At 36.0% G+C, this 17,176-nt stretch overlaps 4 protein-coding genes across 6 annotated transcripts; all 4 read right to left on the reverse strand.

The window, feature by feature from the left end:
* Window positions 1-1,025: 1,025 nt before the first annotated feature.
* On the reverse strand, window positions 1,026-10,812 carry LOC123003920 (probable ATP-dependent RNA helicase DDX46). The gene is made up of 5 exons (XM_044396976.1): window positions 10,677-10,812; window positions 10,417-10,593; window positions 9,537-10,369; window positions 3,741-5,503; window positions 1,026-1,357 (listed from the first exon to the last, which is right to left on the reverse strand). The coding sequence occupies exons 1-5, from the start codon at window positions 10,688-10,690 to the stop codon at window positions 1,115-1,117; spliced, it is 3,030 nt and encodes a 1,009-aa protein (XP_044252911.1). The 5' UTR covers window positions 10,691-10,812; the 3' UTR covers window positions 1,026-1,114.
* A 44-nt stretch (window positions 10,813-10,856) lies between these two features.
* Window positions 10,857-12,096, reverse strand: LOC123003842 (thioredoxin domain-containing protein 15). The gene is made up of 2 exons (XM_044396863.1): window positions 11,716-12,096; window positions 10,857-11,671 (listed from the first exon to the last, which is right to left on the reverse strand). The coding sequence occupies exons 1-2, from the start codon at window positions 11,756-11,758 to the stop codon at window positions 10,896-10,898; spliced, it is 819 nt and encodes a 272-aa protein (XP_044252798.1). The 5' UTR covers window positions 11,759-12,096; the 3' UTR covers window positions 10,857-10,895.
* A 324-nt stretch (window positions 12,097-12,420) lies between these two features.
* On the reverse strand, window positions 12,421-13,717 carry LOC123003840 (glyoxylate reductase/hydroxypyruvate reductase). The gene is made up of 2 exons (XM_044396859.1): window positions 13,464-13,717; window positions 12,421-13,395 (listed from the first exon to the last, which is right to left on the reverse strand). Exons 1-2 carry the CDS (start codon window positions 13,667-13,669, stop codon window positions 12,498-12,500), a joined length of 1,104 nt encoding a protein of 367 aa, XP_044252794.1. The 5' UTR covers window positions 13,670-13,717; the 3' UTR covers window positions 12,421-12,497.
* A 34-nt stretch (window positions 13,718-13,751) lies between these two features.
* On the reverse strand, window positions 13,752-16,081 carry LOC123003841 (bifunctional methylenetetrahydrofolate dehydrogenase/cyclohydrolase, mitochondrial). 3 transcript variants are annotated; one of them, XM_044396860.1, is made up of 3 exons: window positions 15,887-16,081; window positions 15,194-15,836; window positions 13,752-14,713 (listed from the first exon to the last, which is right to left on the reverse strand). In XM_044396860.1, the coding sequence occupies exons 2-3, from the start codon at window positions 15,280-15,282 to the stop codon at window positions 13,810-13,812; spliced, it is 993 nt and encodes a 330-aa protein (XP_044252795.1). In that variant the 5' UTR covers window positions 15,283-15,836; window positions 15,887-16,081; the 3' UTR covers window positions 13,752-13,809. The 3 variants fall into 3 exon arrangements, with proteins under 3 accessions (XP_044252795.1, XP_044252796.1, XP_044252797.1); XM_044396861.1 differs by lacking the exon at window positions 15,194-15,836 and having other exon boundaries at window positions 15,887-15,944; window positions 16,015-16,077; XM_044396862.1 differs by lacking the exons at window positions 15,194-15,836; window positions 15,887-16,081 and adding an exon at window positions 14,764-15,132.
* Between the last annotated feature and the right edge of the window lie 1,095 nt (window positions 16,082-17,176).

The raw sequence follows: 17,176 nt of genomic DNA on the forward strand, positions 1-17,176 counted from the left end.
TGAGAAATACATTTTTTTAATTATGACTTTAAACTAGAAAGTATAAGAAGATTTTGCCGAAACAATAACCCTTCTGCAACAAATAATAAAGACAGGAAAAATCGCCAAAGCTTAAGTTGATCATCTTTCGAATTTTCTCTACATCCAATTTTTCATTTTCTAACTTAGAATTTTTTTAAATCATTGAAATCTTCCACAATTTTCCAAAATTCTTCATAAATAAAAAGAGCAGTTGTTTTTCAAGTATATCTTTATTTGTGCACTTATTCCTTTCTAATAAAAACAATAAATTTCAAAAAGAAACATTTAAAAATAACAAAATCGCAACCAAATGTGGACAAGGTCTCCTCCTACACCATTTTATTTTTGAAGGTAGTTAATTTTGGTTTTGAGACAATAAAAAAAGAGTACAATTTTTTTTTACTTTGTTTTTTATTATTAATCAGTGCCACTCATGAGTTTTTAAATTTTAAATTGATACAGTAAACATTCCATTTTCCATATAAGTGGGTGGAAAACGGAAAATTCACATTCTGCCTATTCATGCCAAGCAAACAATCGTGTGTGAAGCTTGAGAGTTCACACTTGTCAACGTCAAATCCAGCATTCTAATTTGCAAAAGATTTTCATATTTTTTTTCTTTCAAAATAGAAAAAAATATTTACTTTTTAGCTTTTTATGACGGAAAATTCCAGCGGATTCGATACACGCTTATCACAATCAAATTTTTGCCCCAAGTTTAATGAACCTCCACACAGAGGGCATCTTAACGAACTTGACAAAACACAAAGTCATCAAAATGATAACAAAGCGACTCTAATTATCCTTATCAAAAAAAAAACGCAATGTCTCGCCATCCAAAAAAATCGCCGGACAAATTCCTCTCTCTTGAATAAGCTCAATCAGGCCACATTATCTGTTCTTAAGCCCCCGACCTGAAATGTTGTTTACTCTCTTAAAGAAAACAACTCGTGAATTTGTAGGTTAACATCCATGTAATTTTCCAATTGAATAAAACAAGCAAATCGATGAAAAAATTTATTTTCTTAAATAAATAGTACACTCGCACTATACAGATAAATTTAAAAATATGTATGATCAAAACATAAAATGTTTACACCACCTTATATCTAGCCTTATTGAACGAGTGATGACCCGCTGTTTGCAATTTAAGCAATTCTTCTTTAATTAGTCGAGTTATTTCGGCCTTTGCTTTAGCCACGGCGATATCAGACGTGCTCTCAATGGCCAAATACAATTTTCTTTCACCCTCTGGAGGATTTTTACCGTTTGGCACATACGTACCACGAACGGTAATCCCGGCCTCGGAATATTCCGAAATTTGCGCTAAAGCCTCCTGCAAGAAACTCAATTTTAAAGTCTGACAATTGAAAACAACCACAAGTTAATAACCAAGAGAAATAACTGAATAAATTAAAACCTCGACAAGTATAGACGAACAAAATAAAGTATTCAAATTAAAAGCCTCAACTTTGTTGGTTTCTACAAGTTTAATTAAAAACTCTTGATATTCTTATTTCAAAGAAATCGCGAAAATGCTTCAAAAACCAATTTCAAAATTAGCTTAACATTAATTTTCACCGATCAGCATGTTTTTAATGCTAAAATCGTAACAATTTCTGCTTTAATCATTCATTAAAATAAACCATCAAAAGCCCTAAAAGCCAATTAAAAAACATAAAAGTCGTACAAAGGTCGCTGGGATTAATTATAGAGCTTATCGGCAATATTTTCCATCAAAGATTTTTCCTCCATAAATTACGATAAAGCAACACATAAATTCAATAAAATTTATCAATTTTGAAAAACAAATAAAATATGGAAATTTTCTGTCAAATGCGACTTTTCCAACAGATAATTTAACTTTGTGTCAGTTTCTACGTAAAATAGAAAATAAACTTTTCCATACGACCCCTAAAGTTCGTTGAACTTCGAAGTGAATTCCGTGAAGAAAAAAGTTTTCACAGGATTTACATCATGTAGAAAGCGTCCGCAATTAAATTTATATAACGCGAGTAAAAATTTCAGAGTTGGATCGATGATCCAAACTCATTTCCGTTGCAAAAAAAAATGTATGGAAACAAGCCCCCAAATGTAATGCGAAACTTTATTAAGCAGGAAAGCGTCGACATTCGTGCACATTAATAATTTGAAATCGGAGCCGAATTAAAACTTTCCGTTCCGAATGGGTGAAAAATTTTGAGGAAAATTTTACCGAAGAAAAATTGTCAAAACTATTCTAATTTAATTAATTCAATAATGTAGTAATAACAAAAAAAAATCTTCTAAGAAAATATCCAATAATGGTCGTCACTTCACAGTCACAATCATTTTTTTAAGACCTTCACACCCCGATTTTACAAGAAATACTGAGTGAAAAACAAGTGGATAGATGAAATTTTAATCAAGCTGATGCAACTTTTCAATAACTTGCTGGAGTTTTTGATGATACAATTTTCCGATTGTGTTGCATCATGCTTTGAGTATTTTTTCCACAGCTCGTAACTCCAATTTTAATTTTCCTTTGTAGACAAAAAATGCAATAAATAAAACAGTTAGCCACTTATTAACCATTTTTAATTCAAATTTACCCTTACTTACACAACTTGTTTGATGCTAAGTTGACCAACCGTTCTAAGTTTTTTTACTTGTGTTTAGTAAAAAAAAAAAACGTTTTTGTCTTGATTTTTTCAATCGCGTTTGGGTTTTATGATTTCCCCCCTTCCAATAGAGATAAAGTGACGCTTTATTCCCTCGTTTTTGCCTAATAATCGGTATTTTTTCACTCAAAAATAAGTCAGTCAAAAAAGTCTTCATGCAGGCACTAATTTCAGTAATTTTATGACATGTTTCTTTCTTCAAAATATTTTTCATTATATTATAGTTTTTTGTTGTAATAGTTTTAACAATGAAGATTTAGATTAAAAACTAAAATTATTATGGCGTATTCGTATTTTCGCAGTTTTAAATGTCTTAACACACCAAAATTTCGCTCTGTATGAACACTTTCGTGACTGACTGTAAATGAAATATAATAATACCATATTTTACTCTTCAAATAAACTAGAATCGAATGAATGAAATCTTCTGAAAGTTTTTTGACAAAAACAAACTCCTTTATACAGATTTTTTCTCTTAAAATTTATTAATTAATTAATTGAACAAAAATGACCTCGGGATTCCTGCGGTCGCTTCTGGTATTACTTACATTCTCGGAATTAAAATAGTTGTTTATTCCCTTAATACTGTTTTTGCCATTAGAGTATTTAAGTCATAACAAAAAAACAGAAATGAAAAAAAAAACAAAAAGTGAGCCGTTTAATAAGTTTTTTTTTATTTAGATCAACATAAATTTTTGATTATTTAAAATCGCAGGGCCATGACTAAAATTTTTTGTTAAATTTGCAGATACTTACTTATTTGTTTTTCTACTTTTTTGTAAGTTTCGTGTTTTGTAATAATTTATTAATAATAAAATGTATATTCTTTTTTAACGTCAAGTGTATAATTTATATATTTTTTGTATTATTTTTCATTCTCCTGGTTTTATTTCATTCATAGTTGTCTCCTGTATTGGAGTAAAATTTTTCGGAATGAATAAATACCAACAACAGATTTATTACATCACCAACAAAAAATGTTTAACTTACTTGAATCGAAAAAAAAATCAAACAAGCATTAAATAAAAAATATATTTGTTCCAAAATGCCAATACTAACCTTTGAGGTAACCCTCCACCTCGCCTGCTGCGGGAAATCATTAATCTCCAACTCCTCCTCATACTTCCTAAACGTCTGTTCATTATCAATATCGTCCCTCTCGTCATCATCCTTCGGCTGATAATTCAACTTTGTATTCAACTTCGCCGCCAACTGTTCCGCGACCGTTTTAGCAGTAATCGGTAACGAACTACTACTCCCTTTTAGGATACTCTCCGCCGCTTGCTGCGTCGCAAACTTCGTATCCAGACTGATATTTTTCGACAGATTGATCCTCGACGCCAACCTCTTCGCCAATTCCAACTTATCCATCGCCGTTTGCGTATTCATCGCTGCTGGATTTATCAACCCTAGCGGCGCTTTAATCTCCTTCACAGTGCGTTTCGTAGCAAACATACTTTCGATATGTTGGTCAATATCATGTTCCAAGTCCTCATCATCAGAATCAGCGAGTCCTAAAGCAGCCTTCTGGAATTTTTTACGCTCAGTTACAGCCGCAGCTTCATTTTCGTCGAATTTGAAACCTTTCCCGCTGAAACCACCCCCGGTGTGAACCTTTTTACCTTCAGCTTCTTGCTTGGACTTGTACGAGTCCCAAAGGTTCCTCAAAGGCTCCGGAACAGTGACTGAAGCGAGTTCAAAGGCTCTGATTATATCACCGGCGTATCTGGATTGCTCGGGGGTAATAAAAGTGTAAGCGAAACCTTTATTACCGGCCCGACCTGTCCTACCACATCTATGGACGTAGTCCTCGTAGTGGTTAGGACAATCGTAGTTTACAACAAGGATCAAATGTTTGACATCGAGGCCTCGCGCCGCCACTGAAGTGGCAATCAAAAGTTTGACTTTTCCACTCTTGAAATCAATAATGGTAGAATCACGATCGAATTGGTCAATACCTCCATGAAGACTCAAGCAATTGTAAGCCGCTTTCATCAATTCTTTTAATAAAATATCGGCGTTTTCCTGCTTGTCGACAAACACTATTATACTGCCGTGTTCATGGTAGAGTCCTAACAACTCCAACAACTTTAAAAACTTCTGATCCTCTTCGAGGATCACGACATGTTGTTCCACGTCCTTGCAGACAACCGATCGTCCACCCACTTGGACTTCGATCGGTTTTTGTAGTATACGTCTCGCTAGCGCTTCCATCTGTCGCGGAAATGTCGCACTAAACATGACAGTCTGTCGGTCAGGTCTCACATTATCAATAATTCGCATAACTTGCGGCTCAAACCCCATATCAAACATCCTATCCGCCTCATCTAGCACAATATACGTCACTCGTCTCAAATTGGTAACCTTGCCTCCATTCGCCGCCAACATATCGATCATTCTTCCCGGTGTACATACAATAATTTCCGCCCCACGTTTCAATTCGGCGATCTGTTCGGATATCCCGGTGCCCCCATACACGCACACCGCGTGCAAATTCAAACTCTTTGTAAACTTCTTGATGTCTTTGCCGATTTGCATGCACAGTTCGCGAGTTGGAGTCATGATTATGGCAATGGGGCCGTCGGTTTCCTCCAAAGAGGGTTGGTCGAGAATGTGACGGAACATGGGCAACAGGAAAGCGAGTGTTTTCCCACTTCCGGTTTTCGCAATGCCGATTAAATCGCGACCGGACATTATCGCAGGGATGGCTTGGACTTGGATAGGGGTGGGTTTCTCAAAGCCGAGCTTTTTGAGGATGTTGAGTTCTTTGGTCGAGACGCCGCATTGGGCCCACGTTTTGATCGGCTTGGGACAGCCTTTGCCTGTAAGAAAGTTTTGGCTAATCAATAATAAAAAAAGACTCACGGGATCACTTACAGCCTACTTATAATCATATAAAAACGCAAAACAAAACAATTATAAAATCAGAAAAACAATTGAGAATAAACTTTTTTCAGAGCATCAGAATTTTCCATTCTTTGTAGAAAGTTTGTAACCTTTTTAAAAAACTGATGTCTTAAAAAATAAAGAAAGTCTAATGCATACTTCTAATTATGCAAAGAAAAAATTCCTCTACTTCAAGATTTAATAAAAATTTTGTTTTTTTTTTCAATTTCGATACAAATGCACTTCTAGGATAAGAAACGTTGTAGAAACGTAAAAAAATATTTCTAGCTATTTATTCTACGAGTTTGAGTGTAAATCGGACGTATAATTACACCGAGTGGATTTTTAAACGACTCGTTACACTCGTGGATTATCATTCACGAGGTGGAATAAAGCGTCCGATTTACATTCAAACGAGTTGAATACAACATTTTATTCTTCCAATTAGACTCAACAAAGCCTACACTTGCGTTAAATTAAAAAAAAAATAATCTGACGTTTCGTATTGAGAAATGCCAAACAGTTGTCAAAACTTCCTTTCGGGAGAAAAACCGTAAATTTGGGCAGTGTCGAAGAATAATGTTTTTTTTTATTTGAATGAATACAGGTTGTCCGGAAAAAAAACATTGAAAAAAAGTTCCTACTTCCTAAGGACCTATGTCCGAAAATGCATTCTAAAGGATATAGGGCGATATGAAAAACCTCACTGTATGAGTTGCTTTCCGGAATAAAAATCGATGCATGGTTTAAAAAACTTTAAAGAAAATTAGCCAATATATCCAATTCTGTAAAAACAAACAAAAAACCTTCTTCCAAAAATTCTAAATATAATTAATTAATTACAAACACACAATTTTTGATGTCACCAATAAATTCAGCGCCAAAAAATTACTCCAGATACAAACTTTTGTAAATTTATGTCCACCGGTTACTGAAATGATTTAAAAAAAGGCTTTTGCCCGCCATCTTCAGGAGGTTTTAGCTTCCTCAAGAAGCTTTTCCGAACATAGATCTACTCTACAGTGCGATCACAAAGTCTTTCTATCAAGTAGACGTCCTAGTTGAGGACGTATGGCAACGTATGACGTTGCATGGCAGTTCGTATGTTATCTAGATGTCAAAAAATTATTTTATAAAAATTAAAACATTGAGCTAATTAAATTGAATTATTCTATGAAACGTCTCAAAACAAACTAAAATAAGATTTTGTTGGTGTTTATTCATAAAAATCGTTCACTACGGTTTCCTGTCATAATTTACATAAAAAATATTTTAACATTTCTCATTTGTCATTGTGATATTTTATCTTCCACAGACATACGTTTTAAATCTCTACGCTTGCTTGATAGACAGACTTTTTGATCGTACTGTATAAGAACTATTTTTCTTATTTTAATCTAGGGAACCACCTTTAGAATCTTTAAACGTTTTTTACACCTGTATATTAATTAAAGCAGAGGACGTAGTGACGCAGAAACATAAAGTCCGAGATTGAAACCCCGGACAAGTCAGCAATTTTTCTCTAATACTAATAAGCATAATAATTAATATGAGAGCATAAGCGCATAAGAGCAAAGTATAATAAAAAAATATGTGAGATGTTTTTAACAAAAAATCAATTTTTTTTTTGTGTTTCTAAGATGCTACCTGTAAATGGGTACTTCTGAAAATGACCACAAAACCTATGTTTTATAGCCGTTGAAAAGCAAAAAAATCTACATACATCTTCAACATAAACCAGAAACTACTCATCCTTACATCCTGTTTATTTTTAAAATTGCTTCAACAAAAATATGGAATCTTAAAATTGAGCACAGGTAAATCAAAATAGAGAAATAATTACTGATTTATTAATTAATGTTGTACGTATTTCGAGGTGGAATTGCGTTTTTATAACGTGTTAGAATAAAAAAATATATACAGGATGATTTTTAAAAAACGGAAGGTGCTGCAGAATATTTATTTACGGTTCTTTACTTTAGTATAAGTTGACAATTTTACAATTTTTCTAAATGTCATAGTATACATATTTTGAGCTATATTTAACTTTCTTACTTTAAATTGAAACCCATCATATTTTTTTTATTAAAATTTGGAAGATATTAATTTTCTTGGCACAGACGTGTGCAATTTGTACTTCTTTTACTAAAAATTATCTTTTTCAATATCAAAGTTGAAAATATTAATAAAAATTAATAAAATCTGGTTGCATGGTGTCAATAAAAAAATTGACGTTAATAATAATCTTTTTAAAAATAAACAAAATAAATAAGTATAATAAAATAAGTTATTAACACTAAATTAGATGTTTTTCTGAATTGTTATAGGTTAAAGCAAGTATTATTGTCATTTCTTTTTAAAAATTTGGAAAAACATTGGCAATATTTTCTTTCATTTGTTGCTTTTTAACATTGCAAAAATGACATTGTCTTATTTGACACCATGCAACCAGATTTTATTAATCTTTTTTTCAACCTTGATATTTTTTTAAAAACAATAATTTTAAGTAATATTACACATGTCTGTACTAAGAAAACTAACACCTTCCAAATTACGATAAAAACTATGGGTCCCAATTTAAAATAAGAAAATTGAATATAGCCCAAAATATAATATGACATTTAAAAAATTTTTAAAATCGTCAGCTTATACTAAATCAAAATCCATTTAATTATTGTTTTTAATCTTTGAAATCGGACCATAAATAAAAATTCTACAGCGCCTGCCGTTTTGCAAAAATCACCCTGTATTTAGCAAATTTCAGTAATTTTTTAGTAAAGTTATGTCGTGCGCTTTTTCCTCCAGCCAATTTTTTTGTTAAAAATCCGTCAGAATGAATTTCGATGCACGTCTCGAATTGAGTGCCACCACCCTCGCGACACTATTGATGAAAATTAAAACAATAAAACCTTTACGTCCCAATAATCGGATTTATTAGCGCGTCGTTCCATTATTAAAAATCTATACAGCCTCTGATGCAAACAAAGTCTTAAAATTCCTGTTTCGTGTTCAATATTATTGCCTCGTCAAGCGTAACACTGAGATAAAAGGAGAGACGACGATTGTACGACTCTCGAACCCTTGATTGTATTTCTTTATGCTCGATACACTCTCCCAAGTTAACTAATTAGGACACGATAACAGCTCGGCTTATGAATCGACTACTACGAAACTTTACTCACAAAAACCCCTCAATAGTTTCGCTGCTAGTAAATTAATCACGAGGAATTTTTCAGTTTAAAATGCAACCATAAAACTAGTCGACAATGCGGATTAGAGCACGTTGTTTAGCAAGAGATTAAAGCTTCTGTACAAACTTTAATAACACAATTCGTGCAAGGTAAGCCACTCGAAACTCATACAACGGACGCTTAAAGCAGCACAAGTGCTTTTTACGATAATAAAATTCAGATACGAGTTTTTCGCTTGCTTCAGACGTTATTAAAAATTATTTAGACTTTTGCATTACTTCAAAAATAACCAATACGACTTCCGTATATTGAAAATTCTCCCGCGTTGTAAATTATTTTCGCTCGAGTATATAATTTATCAAGGGTCGCATCCGACGTCACCCTGTGTAGACATTAATTTTTAGAAACGTGGTAAACAGAAATTCCACAGCAAGACATTATTTCGTCTACATATAAATTAGAGTTTATTGATCCGAGATGCCGAGCTGTCCCGGATCGTAACCAGAAATGTGAGCAAAAATTGTGTTTGTTGCTCGATTTTCGAAACGTAAAATTTATACCTTTGTTGAAAGAGGGAAAAGAAAACGTATTTGGCGATTTATTTCCGGTGAATGGAGCGATCCTGGAAATCTGCATTTTAACAATACAACTGGCAAAAATACGAGTCTTTTGTTAAAATTGGAATACTCTAAAAAATTGAGTGTTCCGAGAGGTAAACCGCAACCCAAAATTTTTCCCTAATTGATTGAAAAAAACCCTGCATACAACACCAACTTACCTTTCACTCTAATTCCCTCCATCTCCTCCTTGTAAGCCTCCACCTCCTCGTGCGTCATCTTGGCAATTTCGGGCACCTCCACATAAAAACTCTTCCTAAACGGCAAATATCTGACCATATTGTGGTCAATTTTCGCCAACTCCTTCTTCTGCTTATTCACAATACTCGCGGCTGTGTCCTTCAAATCCTCAATTTCCTCCTCGGAGGAGTACTCCAACCCGTCTTGATTCTGCTCAATCAACTCCCCCTTATTTTTATTAACTTTCGATTTCGCCACTCCTGTTACAATAACTAAGGCACCTTTTTTATTCCCCGACTCAGTTTTGGGTTTCTTCATATCAAGTTTGTGCGTCTTTCTCACTTCCTCTTGAACACCTCTCATATACTCGTCCAAGGGGTCAACTTCCTCTTCCTCTTCCTCTTTCGCCTCTTCCTCTTGTGGTGGTGCTTCACCGTTGGTCTCCTCTTCAACTTTTTCTTCTTTAGCTTCGCCCTTGTCCTCCTTGTCTTTGTCCTCGTCTTCGGAGTCGTTTTCCAAGGACCATTTTTTGGCAGTGGCTTCGTCGGTGGATGCGGTTGCATTCGGAGTGTCTTTCTTCATTTCTTCTTCTTTTTTCTTGCGCTCGGCGCGCCAGCGTTCGATGCGTTCGCGGCGTTTTTGCATCTCCAATTCAAGCTTTTTTTGCTCTTCTTCCTTGTCGAGATTCGCCGGGTCGAAAGCCAGGCCCGAATCATCGCCTTTTTTGCGGTCTGTTGAGCGGGAGCGTGATCTGGACTTGTCTCGTCGACGAGATTTGCTGCTTCCAGAACCGCGCTTCTCCTTACTGTCACCCCTGCAAAATTATTTTTGATTACAAAGAAAATTAAAGTTGATTGATACCTTCTACGATCCCTGTCTCGACTGTAAGAACGTCTGTCACGTTCCCTTCTCTCGCGAGACCGACTGCGTCTATTATCCCTAGATCTGCTTCGACGATATCTGCTAGATCTAGATCTGTCTTTGCTTCGGGACCGCGAACGGCGGCGCTTTCTATCAGGAGAACGACTCCTGTCGCGTCTAAAAACAAGAGATAAAAGTGAGGTTAGCTTCGCAAAACTTACAAAATTTCAACACAACATGTTAACTACTAATTCACTTACCCTCCCCGTACCATACTCCGACTTTTTTTTTCGTTAAAATTGTCTCAAAATCAACTAAACATAAGGTTTTGTACCCGCAACATAACCTAATTTTTGTTTACGAAATTACAGGTTCCTGCAAGCATTGATAAAGAAGGGGTCGGTAATAACGACCAACACCCGGGAAAATAAAACTCGTAATTGAATGATCAATTTATTGGAAAATAAGTTATTATAACACTAATCTGCATGTTCATGCTGGGCGTGGGCTTCTGACTCCCGCCAGTTGCTCTGAATCGTCTCAACAATCCATTTCCAGCACTTGGATTTTGTAAAATAATAAGCTCCACACATCGTGATAAAAATCCATGAAATGATGAGAAAAATATCAAATTCTCGTGCAGGGACACTCGTGACAGGTCCTTTGAAATCTGCTGAGGTCACAATTGACTTTTCAGCAGCCGCAATTCCCGTGTGTTTGTTCAAAAATCTCGAAAAAAGCTCAAGTGTGTATTCAGATTCATTGAATTTAGCGACAGGTCTCCCGTTATGAAACAGCATTAATGTGGGGACCCCCACAATTCCGTTCTGTGTATTGAAAAGTCGATAAGCTAGTGCGTTAATAGCCACCATTTTAATGTCAGGGAAAGCCCGTGGTAGGGCGTTGAAATGAGGGGCTGCCATGCTTGAAAAAGGGCAGTATTTTGAGTAAAACAGCACTAAGATGCACCCCGCAAGGGTGTCGCGACTGGTAATGTTGCTTTGAGTGAAGAGAAGCTTGATGAGTTCAGTGTCGTTGACTAATTGGACTTCGGAGCCTCCGAAATCGGGTAAACATTGTACCAGTTTCAGGGTTTTGTTAGAGGTTTCTGTTGTGTTTGCTACAGTAGCATTGTTCGTGGAGTTGGTGAATGAAGTGAGATTGTTGGAGATGTCTTCCACGGTTAATTCAGTCTCAGTGGGATCCTCCACTTGGACTTCGCTCTTCTCGCAAAATGTCAAATGTGAGGTTAAGACTAAAAAGTTATTTATAATGCTGTTGCAATAAAAAAGCACTTACTTATGAAGAAAAAAATTAAACAATTTCGTGTAGAAAAAGCCATTTCGTAACTTTATTTTATCATTTTCGAATTAGTGATTTTGTAAGCTAAAAACTCTAAAGCAGGATTTGCAGAAATACAGAAACAACGAATTATGATGTCTGACGTTTCAAGAAATTTAAATTTTAAGAAATTTGTTTAAAAGAGTATGTAAACAGAACAAAGTTATACTCAAAAGTTTTTCTCCAGAAGTCCGAGACCAAATAGGCAACGTTCTTTCAACTCTTATCAGTCCTATCGCATATGCATGTTATTATCAAGTTTGCAATAATTTTAGTATAACTAAAAATACCAACGTCAACTGACATCTGCTGTAAAAAACAAGTAATGTCAATTAAAATATAAAACATTTTTAATTACCATTGTTTGAAGGATGCAAAGTGCGTGTGAACGCATTAATTATGTACCTTTTCCTAAAAATTTACTAGTTTTTCAAATTTTGTTTCAATCAAATTGTATTCACTGTTTTAATATTTCTTGCAAATATGTAAAAACAATGAGCGTTACTTACTATCGCTGTTATCACTTATCACTTTAAACTACAAGTTTGCATTTACTGTAAGCCAAGAAAAGCTTTTTTTCGTATATGTATTCAAGGCAATTTTCAGATTTTCAGAAAAACATTTGTTCGTATGCTTTTGTTTTGTGGCAAATGAGCAGTTAAATGAAGTTCAATAAATTTATTTTATTGTAAGACCGCACAAAAAACTATTTGAAATCATTTATTTTTTCTTATTCTCTTTTACACAGTTAATTCCGCCGGCATTTCCTTGCCCCCCAACGCTGTTAAAATATTATTAGCTGTAAGAACTGCCATCTGATTCCTTGTCTCAATGCAAGCACTCCCAATATGCGGCAAAATGACGCAATTTTTTAGCCCCAAAAGAGGATGATCCAAAGGCAAAGGCTCCGGAGTCATCACATCTAACCCTGCTCCCCAAATCTCACCATCTTTGAGCGCCCTAACCAAAGCATCTTGATCAACAACACCCCCTCGACTCGTATTAACAAAAACTGCACTCTTTTTCATTTTTTTAAACGCCCCCTCATTGAACATTTCCTTCGTTTCTGGTGTCAGTGCACAACAAACCACCACAAAATCGCTCTGTGAGAGCAACTCGTCAAAGGTGACTTTCTTAGCCCCGATTTCCTCAGCCTCTTTCCTGACCGATCTATTGAAATAGAGAATTTGTCTCGTATTGAACGGTTTAAGCCGCTTTGCCACCTCCTGGCCAATTCGGCCAAACCCCACGATACCCACAGTGGACCCGCCTAAGCCCGGACCACACATCCAAAATGGGGCCCACGCTTGCCAGCCCCCAGTCCGGGCCTCGTGATTAGCCTCAAGGAGGCGTCGACTTGTGGCCAAAAGCAAAGCCACGGTCAATTCAGCTGTAGCATCAGTGAGAATGTCGGGGGTGTACCCGATTTTAATTTGGCGCTTTTTAATCTCGGGGATTTCCAGATGGTCGTAACCGACCGACATTGTTGCTATCACTTTAAGCTTGTTGGCTTTTTCGAGCACTTCTTTATCGATCTTGTCGGTAAGCATGCAAAAAAGGGCGTCTTTGTTAGCGATGTTTTTCAAAAGTTCGGCCCGCGGAACTGGATCCGACCCTGGCCATGATGTTATGTCACAACTGTCAAAAAACAATTTTGGGGTTAGGTTTACTTTTCTTATATTTTTTTTGACTATTGGGGTACTTACGTCGCTGATAATAATTTAAGGGCCTCTTCGTTAATTTTGCGTGTTATATAGACGGCCGGTCGGGTCATTTTTGGGCTGTTTGTGTGAATTTGGGTTTTTTGCACAAGAACTGTCAGACTCGACTTTGGATGAAATCGGCGAGAAGTGATGGTAATAATTGCCGAAAGTCGAGTTGTAACAAGACAGAACCCATATTGTAAGGTCATTTTTGTGATAATTTTAAATTTCGTTGTAATTATACCGATAAAAGTTTAGTGGGGTCAGGTTGGTATTTCATTAACAGAGCGGTAGTTTTAAATTTTTATTAAAAAATAAATAATTGACAATACTGTCTAAAATATAATACTTATGAATTTTTAGCAAGGTCAACGGCAGCCTTAAACGTGTTATGCATGAGCATTGCGACAGTCATGGGGCCTACGCCCCCCGGAACTGGCGTAATGTGTCCTGCGATTTTGCTAACACCTTCAAAATCGACATCGCCGACAATTTTGCTCTTCCCTTCAGGAGTCGTAATCCTCGTAATCCCCACATCGATCACACAAGCCCCCGGCTTGACCATATTCGGTTTAATCAACCCCACAACCCCCGTGGCACTTATAATAATATCAGCCCTCTTGGCGAAAAACTCCAACTCCTCCAACGGCGTATTCCTATGGCACAGCACCACTGTGGCCTCCGCCCCCGACAGCTCATTCCTCGCATCCGAATGCAACATCATGGCCATGGGCAGCCCCACGTTCTTCGAGCGTCCGCAAATCAGCACATTTTTGCCAAAAGTCTTGATATTCGAGCGCTTGATCAGCTCGATGACCCCCAGAGCCGTCGCGGGGACAAACGTGTCCATGTTGAGGGTGAGTTTCCCCACGTTGAGGATGTGGAAGCCGTCCACGTCCTTCTTGGGGTCCACCGCGTTGCACACGTTTCGTTCGTCGACGCCTTCAGGCACCGGGAGTTGGACGAGGATGCCGTCCACATTGGGGTCCTGGTTCAGCTGGTGCACCTTGGCTATGATTTCCGCCTCGGTGGAGGTCTTCGGGAGGCGGATGGTCTCGCTGGTGATGCCGACGTTGCGCGCCGCCAGCATTTTATTGTGGACATATTTTTGACTCGCGGGATCTTCGCCCACCAGCACGGCGATCAGGACGGGGCGACGGTGCCCCGAACTCACCCATTCGTCCACTTTCACCTTCAGCTCCTTCTGGAAGTCTTGAGAGATTTTCTTACCATCGATCAACTTCGCTTGAGTGCTAGAAAAAATTCAATTAGTCAAATTCCAAAATTTTGGAAAAAAACATACTCCCAACGCATTTTTTTGAGTTTTTTTTTAACAATTCCCACTAAACTAGATCTGAATTAATCAGAAGTGGTCAATTAACTAGTGAGTCAAGGCTGCAGCTTTGCTTTTTATACAAGATATTGAGGATACGATTTTTAAAAATAGATTGCACAAGACTGGTAAAAACATGATAAAGATTACCCCCCATGAATGTTACATCAGGCGTCACGAGACCACGAAGACTTTCTTTGCTTTTTATACAAGATATAGAGGATACGATTTTTAAAAATAGACTCCACAAGACTGGTAAAAAACATGATACAGATTAGGTACCCCCCATGAATGTTACATCAGCCGTCACGAGACCATGCAGACTTACTGTTAATTGCTTCACTTGGGGATTTCTTAATCACGATAACATAAGGAAATTGACGTCAAATGTTTAAATTACCTCTGAAAATATTTTTGTGATGCTGAAACGTTCCAAACAGTTAAATTGCGGCTAGAAAACCTCAATAGAGTCAAACAATTTCGTATCATTGTCAAAAAATGTAGCACTCGACAGGTACAACAAATTAATTTGATTGATTAAAATGACAAAATTCATGTCAGGTAGATTCAGATTTGCGATAAACTGATTGATTTTTGCACAATTTCCGCGATTTCGTAAAATTTTCCTGATTAGAAACAGATTTTTTCCTTTTAAAATTCAACATTTTTTAAGGTTAGGGCATTCTACATATCACACGTGACACCTGTCACATTGCTCCAAATTTAACTTAATTTTTCATAATTGAAATAAAAAGGGTGTGTGTCTGTTTGCATTATGGATAATTTCTATAAACTTCTCCCGATCGAAGGTAGATTTCCTTTGCAAATGCAGTTTTTTTAGGTTAGAGTTTTCCACATGTCACATTGACACCTGTCAAATTCCTCCAAATTTAAGTTAATTAAGTACTCTTAATTAGAATAAAAAAGGGCGTGTGCGTGTGCTTATCGCAACCAAAGTTAGTTCTTATCGGTCATTGGGCAATAAATCGTCAAAACAAGTTTATGATAATGCGAGACACGTCACGGAGCGTCACAGATGTGCTCTTAAAAATTAGTAGTCACAAGTTTGATAATTTCAATTGAGATTACTTACTTGGAACTTTCCGATGGGTGATGGGACTGGTCCGACATTTTCCACTAGGTACTAACTACTAAAGGAATAAAAAGTTGATAAAGTGATAACGGGACTTGTCAGTCTGCAAATTTCTTCATGGGCTTTACCTGAGATAAGTGGCCACGTTGCCAGACGTATTGCCCATTAGATAAATTATTTTAACCTTGTGAGGGTATTAAGTTAGACTCCAATTAGAGTTTTGATTGTTTGCAAATGAGTTTATAAACGTATTGTACTTATAATACGGTTACTACAAAAATATAAAATTTTTTGATCACTACCTACCCACTGCAGCAATTGGCTACTTGGTTTTCGAATCCTAATTAATTAATTTTAATTAATTACTTAATTAAATTTTGTTTTTTTTTGCGTGTTTTTTTGAGTTTTTGAAGTGAGTTCATATTTTATTATCTATAAATGTAACTATTTGAAATCGTTTATTCTTTATTTATCCATTTTCATAGACGGAAATTAAGTAATTCTTAAAGTACATTTATTATAATAAAAACGCACTCAAACAATTTACTTTTTTGATAAAATAATTTGAAAGTTAGGAATTTGATCTCTAAAATTAGTAAAATTCCACCAAGAGTTAATTAACCCGTGTTGTTTTTAATATTTTTCCATGTTTCGAACATAAAAATGATTGCATCAGTAATACTCCTATCATTTTTGTCGATTAATTGGTGTAGATGGTTTCCTAAAATGTATTTGAGGAGCAGACTTTCAAAATGCAGTTTGTCCATGTTTTTATTGAATTGACATAAAGGTTTTTAAAGTTTTTTTGTAAAATGCCTAAAAACTCCAGCCGTAAAATTAGTGTCCAATTGTGTCCAATTTGTACAAATTTTTTCACATTTATTGTCACTTATAATTACACGAGAGCTTTTTTTTCGAAGTAAACTTGTCATTTTAATGAGAATTTTGTTTTCTGGCAATTTAATGAAAAAAACTGTTACTCGTAGGACGAGTAATTTTTTCTGGTAGTTTTTTGAGTTAAATTTCCTAAAGGAAACAAAACTCGAATTAAAAATGTCAAGTTTTCTTCGTAAAAAAAAAGCTTGAGAATCAGTGGCTTGAGTGTAATTCGGTCAGACAATTTAATGAATACATAAATCCGATAATGCGGACCTACTAGATTCAGACGCTTTCAAAAGTTAGGTTCCGTTTTGTCGCTGTAATAGCTATAGTTGGTACCAACAATATTTGAGACCCATTATAGAATAAGACGATTACCCCCCACGGTGGTTCATGGGGCTTGCGGTAGAG

The sequence above is a fragment of the Tribolium madens genome, unplaced genomic scaffold, assembly GCF_015345945.1.
Source record: "Tribolium madens isolate multiple individuals breed KSU strain unplaced genomic scaffold, Tmad_KSU_1.1 Scaffold_1;HRSCAF=32;Tcas5.2_LG8, whole genome shotgun sequence".
Classification (NCBI taxonomy): domain Eukaryota; kingdom Metazoa; phylum Arthropoda; class Insecta; order Coleoptera; family Tenebrionidae; genus Tribolium; species Tribolium madens.